The 14,003-nt window shown below is 44.1% G+C and overlaps 1 protein-coding gene across 3 annotated transcripts in view; it reads left to right on the top strand.

Annotated features, from left to right (window-relative positions):
- The window catches only part of Smyd4 (SET and MYND domain containing 4), a 72,197-nt gene that overhangs the window by 25,092 nt on the left and 33,102 nt on the right, over nucleotides 1–14,003 (top strand). For all 3 annotated transcript variants that reach the window (XM_045159266.1, XM_004667850.2, XM_045159267.1), the window contains exons 4-5: nucleotides 5,971–6,060; nucleotides 11,346–12,504. In XM_045159266.1, coding sequence (XP_045015201.1) covers nucleotides 5,971–6,060; nucleotides 11,346–12,504 — 1,249 coding nt within the window. The remainder of the gene's footprint in view (nucleotides 1–5,970; nucleotides 6,061–11,345; nucleotides 12,505–14,003) is intronic.

Raw genomic sequence — 14,003 nt, forward strand, 5'->3', positions numbered from 1 at the left:
GCAAAATTTTGTCTGGACAGTTGTATGTAGGAAGTGGTATTCTTCCTTTGGCTCTTACATTCCTTCCACCACCTCTTCTGCAATGGACCCTGAGCCTTGGAGGGTGTGAGATGTTTCAGTGCTGAATATTCTTCCATCCCTTCTTCTCAGCACTATGTTGCCTTTTGGGCCATCCCAGTGGTCATCGCCATCTGAAAAGAGAAGCTTCTCTAACCAGAAGTGAGAGTAACATTAATATATGAGTATGAACATTAAATGTAGTGATTTCAGGGCAATTTGGTGAGAGTAATATATGCATTTATCCAGACAAGAGTAGGCTTTATACCTCTAAGGCTCATGACCTCTCCTGCCATAGGCTTTTGATTAGGTTTTCAGTACCAGGCATGTATTCTCTCCCGTAGAGTGTGCCTTCAGTCCAATTAGAGAGCCGTTGGTTTCCACCAAAGCAGACAGATCACTATTGCACTCGTTCAGACATTTGGCCTGTCTGGCCATACTTGAGGTTTCCAGTGTCCACTGTTTTCACCACTGATGACTTCTGTCTCCCATAGGGCTAGATGCAATGCAATTGCCCACGGCCCATATAAGCCAGACGTGCAGGTAGCATATGCATCTGGAGTTCACTTGCAGCAGCTGAAGGCCCTGGCATGCCCATTATCTCTGCCTCTTTCTGTCTCTCTCACTTAAATAAAAATAAAAAAATAAAATAAAGATGGACAGTACATAGCTATAATCTTAGTGCCTATGAGGAGATTGGAATCAGGAATGGAAGAATCTCTCAGAAGCTTTCTGGCCAGCTAACCTGTTAAACACAACAGTAAAGAATGAGAGAACCTGCCTTAAAACAAGGAACAAGCTAAGTGATTGCTGACATCCGAGGAGGTTGTCCTCAACCTCTCCCCATATGCTGTGTATGCACATGTGCCCATACACAGCCACTCACCAAACAATCTTACTATTATTATTGACCTGCTTCCATAATAGAAATGGGAATAAAGTCCTCTGATAGAATACCTTCTATAATTTTATAACTTTTTTCTTGTTTTTTTTCTATTGTTTTTTTTAATGTTTTTTAATATTTATTTATTTATGTATTTGAGAACAAGAGGGGGAGCAGAGAGAGAGGGAGAGAATGGGCACGCCAGGGCTTCCAGCCACTGCAGATGAACTCCAGATGCATGTGCCCCCTTATGGATCTGGCTAACGTGGGTCCTGGGGAATCGAGCCTTGAACTGGGGTCCTTAGGCTTCACAGGCCAGCACTTAACTGCTAAGCCATTTCTCCAGCCCCTTCTCTTGGTTTTTTGAGGTAGGATCTCACTGTAGCCCAGGCCGACCATAGAATTCACTATGTAGCCTCAGGGTGGCCTCAAACAGTGATCTTCTTACCTCTGCCTCCCGAATGCTGGGGTTAAAGGTGTGTAACAACACACCAGTCTTTTTTCTTGTTTTTTTGTTTATTTGTTTTTGTTTTCAAGGTAGGGTCTCACTCTAACCCAGGCTGACCTAGAACTCACTCTAGCTCCAGGCTGGCCTCAAACTCATTAGCCATCCTCCTACCTATGCCTCCCAAATGCTGGTGTACACCACCACACCTGGCTTGCTCTTTTTTTTTTTTTTCTTTCTTCCTTTTTAAATTTGTTGTTTTATTGACTAATTTCATACTTGCAGACAACCCGTGGTAATTCCCCGCCTCCTCCCACTTTCCCCTTTGACACTTCACTCTCCATCAAACCTTTCCCCCTCTCAGTCAGTCTCTCTTTTACTTTGATTTCATCATCTTTTCCTCCTATTATGATGGTCTTGTGTAGGTAGTGTTAGGCACTACGAGCTCCTGGATATCGTGATAGAGATATTTCACTGCTGAGCACTTCTCTGTCACTTCTTCTCAGCACCGTGGTGCCTTCTGAGTCATCCCAAGGTCACTGCCATCTGAAAAGAGAAGCTTCTCTAATCAAAAGTGAGAGTAGCATTAATAATATATTAATATATGGGCATGAACATTAAGAGAAGTGCTTACTGGACAGTTTGGTGAGCATAGTGTATACATTTAAGCCAGACAGCAGCATATGTTACATCCCTATGGCTCGTGACTACCCCATTGTAGGTTTTCAGTATCAGGGCTGTATTCCCTCCCATGGAACAGACCTCCAGTCCAATTAGAGAGCGGTTGGTTTCCCCCATAACAGACATGCCACTATTGCACCCGTTGGCTCATTTGGCCTGGCTGGCCAAATTGAAGGCTTGCAGTGTCCATTATTGAGTATCTCCACTGGTGATTTTTCTCTCTCCCATTGAACTGCATGCAGTGTGGCTTTTCCCAGCTTTCTGTCAGCTGTTCTATATAGAGGAAGTTTTCAGCTCAGCTCCAGCAGGATTTCTCAGTGATCTTGGAGTCTTCAGCTATAGGGTCTTACCAGCTATGACTGGTGGGAAACCAAGCTGGCTCTCTTTCTAAAACTTTTTGAGAGATACATGAATATGTCAGTCCCTTGGTCTATGATCTCATGGATTAAAAGAATAAATTGGTTGGCCATGGTCATGCACACCTTTAATCCCAGCACACAGGAGGCAGAGGGAGGAGGATCTCTGTGAGTTCAAGGCCACACTGAGACTACCAAGTGAATTCCAGGCCAGCCTGGGCTAGAGAGAGACCCTGCCTCAAAAAAACAAAAATAAACATAAAAAATAAAACAAAGAATAAGTTGAAGCCAGGCATGGTGGCGCACACCTTTAATCCCAGCACTTGGGAGGCAGAGGTAGGATGATTCAAGGCCACCCTGAGACTCCATAATGAATTCCAGGTCAGCCTGGGCTAGAGCAACTCCCTACCTCAAGGAAAAAAAAAAAAAAAAGAGTTGAGCCAGGCATGGTAGCACACTCCTGAAATCCCAGCTCTTTAGAGGAGGATCAGGAGTTCAAGGACAGTGTCAGTTAGCTTTAGGTACGTAAGACCCTGTGTGGGAAAAAAAAAAAAAAAGAATGAGTGTAAGTGGCAGAAGGTGTAATTCAGTGGTATAGCACTTACCTAACAGGGTTTGAGTCCCAGCACTGGTGGAAAAAATAAGTCTAAATTTGAAGATTGAACCTCTACTCTTAAACTTTTTTTTGACTTTATTTTTATTTATTTATTTGGGGGTAGGCAGAGAGAGAGGGAAAGAGAATGGGCACACCAGGGCCTCCAGCCACTGCAAAGGAACTCCAGACACATGCACCCCCTTGTACATCTGGCTTACATGGGTTCTGGAGAGTTGAACTGGGGTTCTTTGGCTTCACAGGCAAGCGCCTTAACCACTAAGCCATCTCTCTCTCCAGCCCTTACTCTTAATCTTTAACAGGTAAACCCAATAGCCAATACTCAAAGGATTGTAATTAATCTTCCAAAAACTGGGGCTGAGGAGATGGCTCAGCAGTTAAAGCTGCTTGTTTGCAGAGCATGATGGCCCTGGTGCTGTTCCCCATACCCACATAAAGCCAGATGCACAAAGTGGTACATGCGCCTGGAGTTCACTTGCAGTGGAAAGAGGCCCTGGCATGACCATGCCCCCCCTCAAATAAATCAATACAAATTTTTTTTTTTTAATTTCCAAAAGCAAACCTACAACAGCAGCTTCTATAAACTGATGAAAGCCTGATAGTGCAAAGTATTTGATGGAATAATGTGAGCTTTGGTGATTGCTAATCTCAGCCTTGTATACATAGATCGTAAAGTGATCACATAAAAAGATGTGCAAGGAGAACATGTGGGAGGAAAAGTGAGCTCCAGAGAGACTCTGACACCACCTGGCCTCTGTGAGGCTCTCTTGCCCTGGGGGCGGGGGGGCGGAGGGAAAATTAAGGTTTGCTCTAGATGCAGAGGGGATGCACTTCCTGTTCCATGAAGTTGGTATTTTGGTGATTATGGTACTTTGCAATTTTATAGAGAGCTGCTATTTCCTTTCTTTTTTAAAGTAATATTTGTTGGTTTTGTCAGTAAATGTAATAAATGTTACTTTGGAAAATATAGCAAAGTGTAAAGAGTAAAAAAAAAAGTTATAACCAGTGATAAGTACTGTTAACATTTTTGCTTATATCCATCCAGCCAGACCTTTTCCTGTGAAAATGTGTTTTTCTTTTACAAAATTGGGATAATGCTGCACTTACTGTTTTGTAACCTGCTTTTCCCTTCAACAATTTATTGTACCCATTTTCTCATGTTATTAAATTTTCCACTACAACATGATTTGCTATGGCTGGCTTAGTGTTCCATTACAGAGAACGAATGTACTTAATTTAACATCTAATGTTAGCATATTTTGGGGTATAATAATGCTATAACAAGCATCTTCCTGTGTAATTATTTGTGTGCAATTGATTTTTTTTAAGGATAAATTAGTAATAGGGTAATTGCTGGGTCAAGAGAATTTTATTTTATTTATTTATTTGAGAGAAGCAGAGAGAGAGAGAGAGAGAGAGAATGAGAATGGGCACACTAGGGCCTCCAGCCCTGCAAACAAAGTCCAGATACACACTCCACCTTGTGGATCTGGCTTACATGGGTCCTGGGAAATTGAACCTAGGTCTTTTGGCTTTGCAGCAAGTGCCTTAACTGCTAAATCATCTCTCTAGCCCTCAAGATAATTTTTTAATATTTTTATTTGTCTATTTATTTGAGAGAGAGAGAAGAGAATGGGTACGCCAGGGCCTCCAGCCATTGTAAACAAACTCCAGATGCATGTGCCCCCTTGTGCATCTGGCTTACGTGGGTCCTGGAGAGTCGAACCTGGGTCCTTTGGCTTTGCAGGTAAATGCCTTAACCACTAAGCCATCTCTCCAGCCCTCAAGAGAATTTTTTAAAGGCCTTTAATACTTGATGCTGAATTGTTTCCCAGGAAAGAACTAGTTAACATCCATTCTAACAAAATACGGGAATTCCAGGTCAGCCTGAACTAACTACAGTGAGACCCTACCTTGGAAAACCAAAAACAAGTTTGATTCATTTTGGGAGCAATGAGGTAGCTCAGTAGTAGAGCATGTATTCCGTTTTTCTGGATTTGGGTTTTTAGGTGTTTTTTTGAGGCAGGGTCTCATTCTAGCACAGGCTGAACTGGAGCTGTGTAGCCCAGCTGGCTTGAAATCACCGCAGTCCTACTACAGTCTCCTGAGTGCTGGGATTTTAGCTATGAGCCACTGCGCCTGGCTTTAGAGCGTGTATTTAATAGGTATTAGATCTTGGGTTCAATCCTCAGCACTCCCAAAAGATGAACCCTTTGGGTTTTACTCATCAGTTGAACTAACTTTTTAATTTTTCATGAAAGGAAAATATGTCTACTTGTCCCAGCATTTATTTTTTAAAATTTCCATTTTACCCAAGAATGGTAGCCCGTGCCTTTAATCTCAGCACTCAGAGGCAGAGGTAGGAGAATCGCCATGAGTTCTAGGCCAGCCTAAGAATACATGGTGAACCAGGTCAGCCTGGCCTAGAGTGAGACCCTACCTCAAAAAAGCAAATGAACAAAAAAAAAAAAGAAAGAAAAAAGAAAACCAAGATTTTCTAGATGTAGGGTACCTTTGAAGACCTTTTTTTGTTTTTCTTTCTTATTTATTTATTTACTTGCATACTTTTGTGTTGTGCTGGGGCTCAAACCTAGGGCCTGGTAAATGGTAGGCAAGTACTCAACCACTGAACTGCTCCATTTCCCAGTGCATGTTACATGCAGAGTTTAGATTGCGAGTGTTTTCCTCATCTTTCATTTCCCTCTGGGGTTATTTGTGGTTGAACTATGTCTGGTGCTGCTGTACTCAAAGGGTCAAGCAGTTCTTCGCTGCTCACTCATGCTAATCACAAATGAAAGTGAAGCAGCTGGAACCCAGAGGTTCCAGAGTTTTGCTAATTTCATGTAGCCTTCAGCAGGAGGCCCCCGTTACCTGAAAAGACTAGAGACGCTGGTTTCCATTTTTACCTTCAACCAGTGTTTTCATTGTTTCTCAGGGAGTTTCACATTCAAGGCCTAACACTGAGGATATTTCACTGTGCTATGCCAATCGCTCTGCAGCCCTCTTCCATCTGGGTCAGTATGAGGTGAGTATCAGGGTGCTCGGTGTCACACCTGTGGCTTCACTGGAGGACGAGCCCTTCCTTCTTCACACACTGAAACTAGTTGAATTGGAAATACATTGCTTTCCACCTGTGGTGGCTGGATTCACATGTCCCCCATAAACTTATGTGTTCCAAATGCTAGGTCCCCAGCTGGTGGCAATTTTGGAATTGGGCCCTCCTGGTGGCCATGTGTTGTTGAGGCCGGACTTGTATTATAGCTAGCTTCCCCCTGCCAATGTTAGGCACACTCTCCTGTTGATGTTGGCCAGGAGGTGATGTCCAGCCTCTGCTTATGCCACATTTTCCCCTGCCATCATGGAACTTCCCCTCGAATCTGTAAGCCAAAATAAACCCTTTCCTCCCATAAGGTGCTCTTAGGTGCTTTTTTGCTAGCAACACGAAACTAATTGCAATGCAACCCAAACTGATTTTTTTTCTCCAGATTCATTTCAGCTATCAGAGGGGACCTTGAAAAGGTTACAGCACACACTGCCTAGGCGTGAACTGTATCCAGTAGGTCAGCAGTTCTCAGTGTCAGGTCATCTGGTGATGTAGCTAATAGTACTTCAGATTCCACATGTGTCCAGCTGTTTACTGTTAGTTTGCTTCTCCTAAGTAAGTAGAGCATTTGTAAGATCATCCGTGTAGTATCTAGCTCTCCCTTGGCAAGCATTGTGGGTATGAAAGTAAGAAGTACCCTTAAGTGCTTATGAATGAGGTAGGCTTAATGTGAGAGGCTTTCTTTTTATACCTTACTTGTGGCAACAACAAAAAAATATGTTGAGGTTTGGGGAGACAGCTCAGCAGTTATACTTGCTACTTAAACATGAAGGCCTGACTGGATGGAGACTGCTAAGTGTGACTCCGCAGAAGTCACATTAACAAAACTGCCGAGGGGGAGGCCTGGGAGAGACTGCTTAGTGGTTAAGGCACTTGCTTGCAAAGCCAAAGGATCCAAGTTTGAATCTCCAAGGTCCACATAAGCCAGATGCAACAAGGTGGTGCGTGCATCTGGAGTTCATTTGCAGTGGCTAAAGGCACTGGTGTGCCCATTCTATTTGCCTCTCTCTCTCTCAAATAAATAAATAAATTTTTTAAAGCTGGGGGATGGAGAGATGACTTTAACAATTAAGATAGTTGCCTGCAAAGTCTAATGACTAAGGTTTATTCCCCGGTGCCCATGTAAAGTCAAATGCACAAAGTGGCATTTGTGTCAGAGTTTGCAATGGCTGGAGGCCCATTCATTCCCTCTCCCTCTCCCCCCGCCCCCCCCCCCGCTTACAAATAAATAAGTAAAAATTTTTTAGCCAGGCATGGTGCTGCATGCCTTCAATCTCAGCACTTGAGAGGCAGAAGTAGGAAGATTGCCTTGAGTTCAAGGCCACCCTGAGACTACATAGCAAATTCCACATCAGCTTGGGCTAGAATGAAACCCTACCTCGAAAAAAAATTTTTTTAACTGGGTATGTCCACACACATCTGTATCTCCACTCTAGGGGAGCAGGAAGAGGCTGGAGAATTACTGGAGTCACTGATGGACAGCAGCTCTGGACGGAGGGAGAGACCCTGCTTTAAGCAATATGCAAATGAGTGATAATTGAAGCACACCAGACGTTCTCTTCTGGCCTCCTCATACAGGCACATGGAACACATAATCTGCATACGCACATGCCAGAAAAAAAGTTGAAAATATTGTCAGTGCAGTTTAAAACAGGAAATGACAAACATCAGACTTACATTTTAGGAAGATACCTATAAGGTCTCTGAAGTGGTAATAGAGGAGTCAAAGGACAAGCTCTAAAATGCCATGAATACATCCGCTTCAGCATTCTATAGAAATTCAAATCATCGTCTACAGCTAAGGGCTGTCAGTCACGTGTTCACACCTACTGCCCTCAGATAAAAAAAAGAGAAGAGCAGTCCAGAGCCCATGTAACACAGCTGGGAGTGACTATGTATGAATGCCTATAACCCCACTTTAGTTGGGGAGCAGAGAGCCAAAAATAATCAGAGCCTCAAAATATCCAGAACGAGTAAAACAGACTGGTTCAAAATAAGACCAGGTGGAATAGTGACAGAGCGGGACATGGGTTATTCCACTCTACCACTGTACACAACCTTGTGGGATGTCACAAGGCATATACATGTGCATATAACACACAAACATTATACACACAAGCAAAAATATAAACAAACTAAGACAATAAAATAGTTAAAGGATGTTGTATTTTCAATTATTCTCTTAAAAAATACACTCATATTTTTTTAAATTTATTTATTTATTTATTCGAGAGCGACAGACACAGAGAGAAAGACAGATAGAGGGAGAGAGAGAGAATGGGCGCGCCAGGGCTTCCAGCCTCTGCAAACGAACTCCAGACGCTTGCGCCCCCTTGTGCATCTGACTAACGTGGGACCTGGGGAACCGAGCCTGGAACCGGGGTCCTTAGGCTTCACAGGCAAGCACTTAACCGCTAAGCCATCTCTCCAGCCCTACACTTATGTTTTAAAAGAAGTGAGAATAGCAAGAATCTAACTTTGGTTAGGCATGGTGACCTCTAATCCCAATAGGAGGTTGAGGGAAGAAGATTGCCATGAGTTCAAGTCCACCTAGGCTATCAGTAAGTTCCAAGCCAGTCAGAGCTACATAGTAAGACCCTTTCTCGAAATAAATAAATAAGTAAAACCTAACTCTAGATCCAAAACTACTAAGGTCAGGGATTAGCATAGTTTGTAAAACATTTAACCCCATGTTGACTCTCGGTTTTCCTTCTGACAATGATGGTCATTTATTGAGCACATGCAATGCTCCTGGGGCTCCCTTCATCCCTTTGGATATGGAATTTTATTTCATCCTTATAATAGCATGGTGTGAGGGATTATACACTTTTCAAATGAAAAGTCTGAAAGGTTGAAAAATTAAGTTGTTTGCATAAGATCACACAATCTCTTATTCATAATTGGAGGCACATATGACTTCAGAGTCTACCCTCTTGACTTCCTATAATTTTGTATGGTTTTTTAAATTTTTTTTTTGTTACTTTTATTTACTTGAGAGCGAGAGACAGAGTGAGAAAGAGGCAGAGAGAGAGAGAGAGAGAGAGAGAGAGAGAGAGAGAGAGAGAGAATGGGCACGCCAGGGCTTCAGCCCTGCAAACGAACTCCAGATGCATGCGCCCCTTTGTGCATCTGGCTAACATGGGTCCTGGGGAATTGAGCCTCGAACCGGGGTCCTTTGGCTTCACAGGCAAGCGCTTAACTGCTATGCCATCTCTCCAGCCCTTGTATGTATTTTTTTAACCTTAAAAAATAATTACGGAGCCAGGCGTGGTGGCGCACGCCTTTAATCCCAGCACTCGGGAGGCAGAGGTGGGAGGATTGCCATGAGTTCAAGGCCACCCTGAGATGACAGAGTTAATTCCAGGTCAGTCTGGACCAGAGTGAGACCCTACCTCAAAAAAAACAAAAAACAAAAATAATAATAATAATGGGGCTGGAGAGATGGCTCAGTGGTTAAGGCACTTTCCTGCAATGCCTGATGACCTGGGTTCAATTCTCCAATATCTATATTAACCCAGATGCACAATGGCACATGCATCTGGAGTTTGTTTGCAGTTGCTAGAGCCCCTGGCATGACCATCTGTGCCGGCCTGTGGCACAAATCAAAACAGACCCCAAAGGAGGGAGTGGGAATGAACCTGAGACAAGAACACAAGGAATGGAGCCAAGACAAGTTCTGATCAAGGCTCAAGTTTATTCAGGCAGACACAAGCTTATATACAGAAAATAAAACTTTCTCAAAACAATGCCTTCATGTCTGAAGTCTGCTCTACCAAGGCCGTTAATGCCTCTGTGTCTGAAGTTTGCTTTACCAAGGCCGTACAATAAGGCCTCTTGTGCCTGGAGACCCAAGACCAGCTGCAGTTCCCACGGTCAAAGAGCAGCTGCAGCTCCCGACATTCATCCTTTCTCTCTCTGCGTCTGTGTCTTCCTCCCCCTCCCCCTCCCCCCCTCTCAAATAAATATTATTTTTTTGGTTTTTTGAGGTAGAGACTTGCTGTAGTCCAGGCTGACCTGGAATTCACTATGGAGTCTCAGGGTGTCCTCAAACTCACAGAGATCCTCCTACCTCTGCCTCCTGAGTGCTGGGATTAAAGGCATGTGCCACCATGCCCAGTATTCTTATGTTTTGTTTTGTTTTTTAAGGTAAGGTCTCCCTCTAACTCAGGCTGACCTGGAATTCACTATGTAGTCCCCGGGTGGCCTCGAATTTACAGCAGTCCTCCTACTTCTGCCTCCCAAGTGCTGGGATGAAAGGCTTGCACTACCACACCTGGCTCCAGCTTTTTTTTTTTTCTTTTAATTGCAAGCAGAGAGATAGAAAAAAGACAGAGAAAGACAGAGAATAGGCACAGCAGGGCCTCCAGCCACTGCAAACAAACTCCAGATGCGTGCACCCTGTGTGTGCATCTGGTTTACATGGGTCCTGGCTAGTTAAACCTGGGTCCTTTGGCTTTGCAGGCAAGTGTCATAACTCCTAAGCCATCTTTCCAGCCCCGTTAAATATTAAAAAAAAAAAATGATTGTGATGGGGAGGTAATATGATGGAGAATGGAATTTCAAAGGGGAAAGTGTGGGGAGTGGGGAGGGAGGGAATTACCATGGGATTTTTTTTTATATAATCATGGAAAATGCAAATAAAAATTAAAAAAAAAAAAAAGATTACAGGGCCAGGAATGGTGGTGCACACCTTTAGTCCCACCACTCGGGAGGCAGAGGTAGGAGGATCACCATGAACTGCAGGGCACCCTGAGACTACATAGTGAATTCCAGGTCAACCTGGGCTAGAGTGAGATCTTACCTCAAAAAAAAAAAAAAAAACAGAGTAGAATGTAATTTAAAGACATAAGCTCTTGGTTGTAACTATTCCACTTTTTTTTGTTTATTTTTATTTATCTATTTGAGAGCAACAGACAGAGAGAGAGAGAGAGAGAGAGAATGGGTGCGCCAGGGCTTCCAGCCACTGCAAACGAACTCCATTGTGTGCGCCCTCTTGTGCATCTGGCTAACGTGGGTCCTGGGGGAACCGAGCCTCAAACTGGGGTTCTTAAGCTTCACAGGCAAGCACTTAACCGCTAAGCCATCTCTCCAGCCCCTATTCCACTTTTAATAGCCCTTTACATCCCTATAGATTTGTGGAAGAGTTTTCTCAGTATACAGTGAAAAGTAGGAACCTAGGCTCATCTTGGAATTTCCTTTGCTTTCAGATATGTCTTAAAGACATCACCAGAGCGCAGATGCATGGGTATCCAGAAAGACTGCAGCCTAAAATGATGTTGCGTAAAGCAGAATGCCTGTTCAGCCTGGGGAGACTACAGGAAGCAAATCAGACCATCAGTGACCTTGAAAATAACCTCGCTGCCACACCAGCCCCGGCAGCTGCCTCCTGTCATATTCTGCAGAAAACCCTCCGTCATCTGAAAATGCAGGTACAAGACAAGGAGAAGCTCCCAGAACCCTTCCCGGCAGCTCTCACCGAAGCCTTTGAGGAGATGGACCTAGGGGAAGAGAGCAAACAAGTCTCCAATGCCGCACCTTCTGTCAGCTTGTGCACAGACCCTCTAAAGGGTCGCTGTCTGGTGGCCACAAAAGATATTCTCCCAGGAGAACTCCTGGTGAAGGAAAATGCTTTTGTCAGTGTCCTCGACCCAGGAGAAATGCCACCACTGCATCACAGCCTAGAAAGCAAGTGGGATACCAGAGTTACCACTGGGGACCTCCACTGCCACCGGTGTCTGAAGCACACTTTGGCCACAGTGCCCTGCAGCGGATGCAGCTACGCAAAGTATTGCAGCCAGGAGTGTATGCAGCAGGCCTGGGAGGGCTACCACGGCACAGAGTGCTCTCTGGGGGGGCTGCTGCTCACGCTCGGTGTCTTTTGCCATGTTGCCCTGAGATTGACTCTTTTGGCTAGATTTGAGGATGTTCACAAAATCGTAAGGAGGCTGCGTGATGAGATTGGTAACAAGGACTTCTTACCTGAAAACAAGAACCTGGTCAAGACATCTAATTACAGCCAGGGGGAAAGTGAGGAGAGTGGCAAAAGCGATGAGATCCTAATTCCCGGATGTGATGTTAATGGGAAATACGAAAGTAATTACAATGCTGTTTTCAACCTTTTGCCCCACACTGAGAATCATAGGCCAGAGCACAAATTCCTGTGTGCACTCAGTGTCTTTGCCCTGTGCAAGCAGCTCGACACAGGTAGCCCTCGGGTGCTCAGCACGGGCTTGACACCCCCCAAGCTGAAAGGAGCAGCGACCCCCGGGTTGTGTGCAGATTTGACAGTCTGGGGAGTGGCCATGCTGCGACACATGCTGCAGCTCCAGTGCAATGCTCAGGCGATAACGTCCATGCAGCACACAGGTAAGAGAGGAGCCTGGGTTTTGTCTTACAATATTAATGTCATTCTCACTGGAGCTGATGTCTGGGAAGAAAGAACTGTAAAGGAAAATAGTAGCATTCAAACAAACCAGTTACCTGGTGAGAAAACACAGTTATGTTATTGTTGTGCCACTCAGAAACTGTGGACACATGCCTATAATCCTAGCACTTATGAAGAAGAGGATCAGGAGCCAGGAGCGCACGCCTTTGATCCCAGCACTTGGAGGCAGAGGTAGGAGGATCGCCGTGAGTTTGAGGACACCCTGAGACTACATAGTAAATTCCAGGTCAGCCTGGACTAGAGCAAGACCCTACCTCAAAGAAAAAAAAAAAAAAAAGAGGATGAGGAATTCAAGGCCAGTCTAAGTTAGATGAGAATTATTTCATCTTAATATGCCTCAGTTTTCTTTTCTGTAGAATGCATAGTTTTGTCTTACCTAACTCTACAGTTCTATGTGTTTGGTTTGGGTGCTTTCTTGTGATTTTATTTTTTTCCAGGGGGTGGGAGGACTGTTTGAGGCAGAGTGTCATGTAACTTAGGCTGGCCTCAAACTTCCTTATGTAGCCAAGGAATACTCATGATCCTCCTGCCTCCAACTTAGTGCTGGGATTAGAGGTATGCACCACCATGCTGGGCTTTCACTGTGTGTTAATGAATTTTTTTATAATAGGCCATAACTTAGTTTATTATGCATAAAATTTATAGCACATAATACATTTTTTAAATTAATAACTTTCATGATTGTAAATAATATCCCATGGTAATGGCCTCCCTCCCCCCACTTTCCTCTTTGAAACTCCATTCTCCATCACAACCCCATCCCCACTCAATCAGTCTTTTATTTTGATGTCATGTCTTTTCCTCCTATTATGATGGACTTGTGTAGGTAGTGTCAGGCATTGTGAGGTCATGGATGTCCAGGCCATTTTGTGTCTGGGGGAAGCCAGTTATAAGGAGTCGTACCCTTCCTTTGACTCTTACCTTCTTTCTGCCACCTCTTCCACAATGGACCCTGAGCCTTGGAAGGTGTGATAGAGATATTGCAGTGCTGAGCACTCCTGTCATTTCTTTCCAGCACTATGATGCCTTCTGAGTCGTCCCAAGGTCACTGCCATCTGAAAAGAGAAGGTTCTTTACCAAAAGTGAGAGTAGCATTAATATATGGGTATGAACATTAAGAGAAGTGCTTACTGGGCAGTTTGATAAGCATAGTATATACATTTAGCCAGACAGCAGCAGACGTTACACCCCTAGGGCTCATGACTACCCCTGTTTTAAGTTTTCAGTATCAGGGATATATTCCCTCTCATGGAGCAGGCCGCCAGGCCAATTAGAAGGCAGTTGGTTTCCACCATGACAGACATGCCACTATTTTACCCGTTGGCTCATTTGGCCTAGCTGGCAAAATTTAAGACTTTCAGTGTCCACTGTTGAGTATCTCCACTGGTGATTTCTCTCTCTCCCATTGAAATGCATGCAA

The sequence above is a fragment of the Jaculus jaculus genome, chromosome 9 (genome assembly GCF_020740685.1).
Source record: "Jaculus jaculus isolate mJacJac1 chromosome 9, mJacJac1.mat.Y.cur, whole genome shotgun sequence".
Taxonomy (NCBI): Eukaryota; Metazoa; Chordata; class Mammalia; order Rodentia; family Dipodidae; genus Jaculus; species Jaculus jaculus.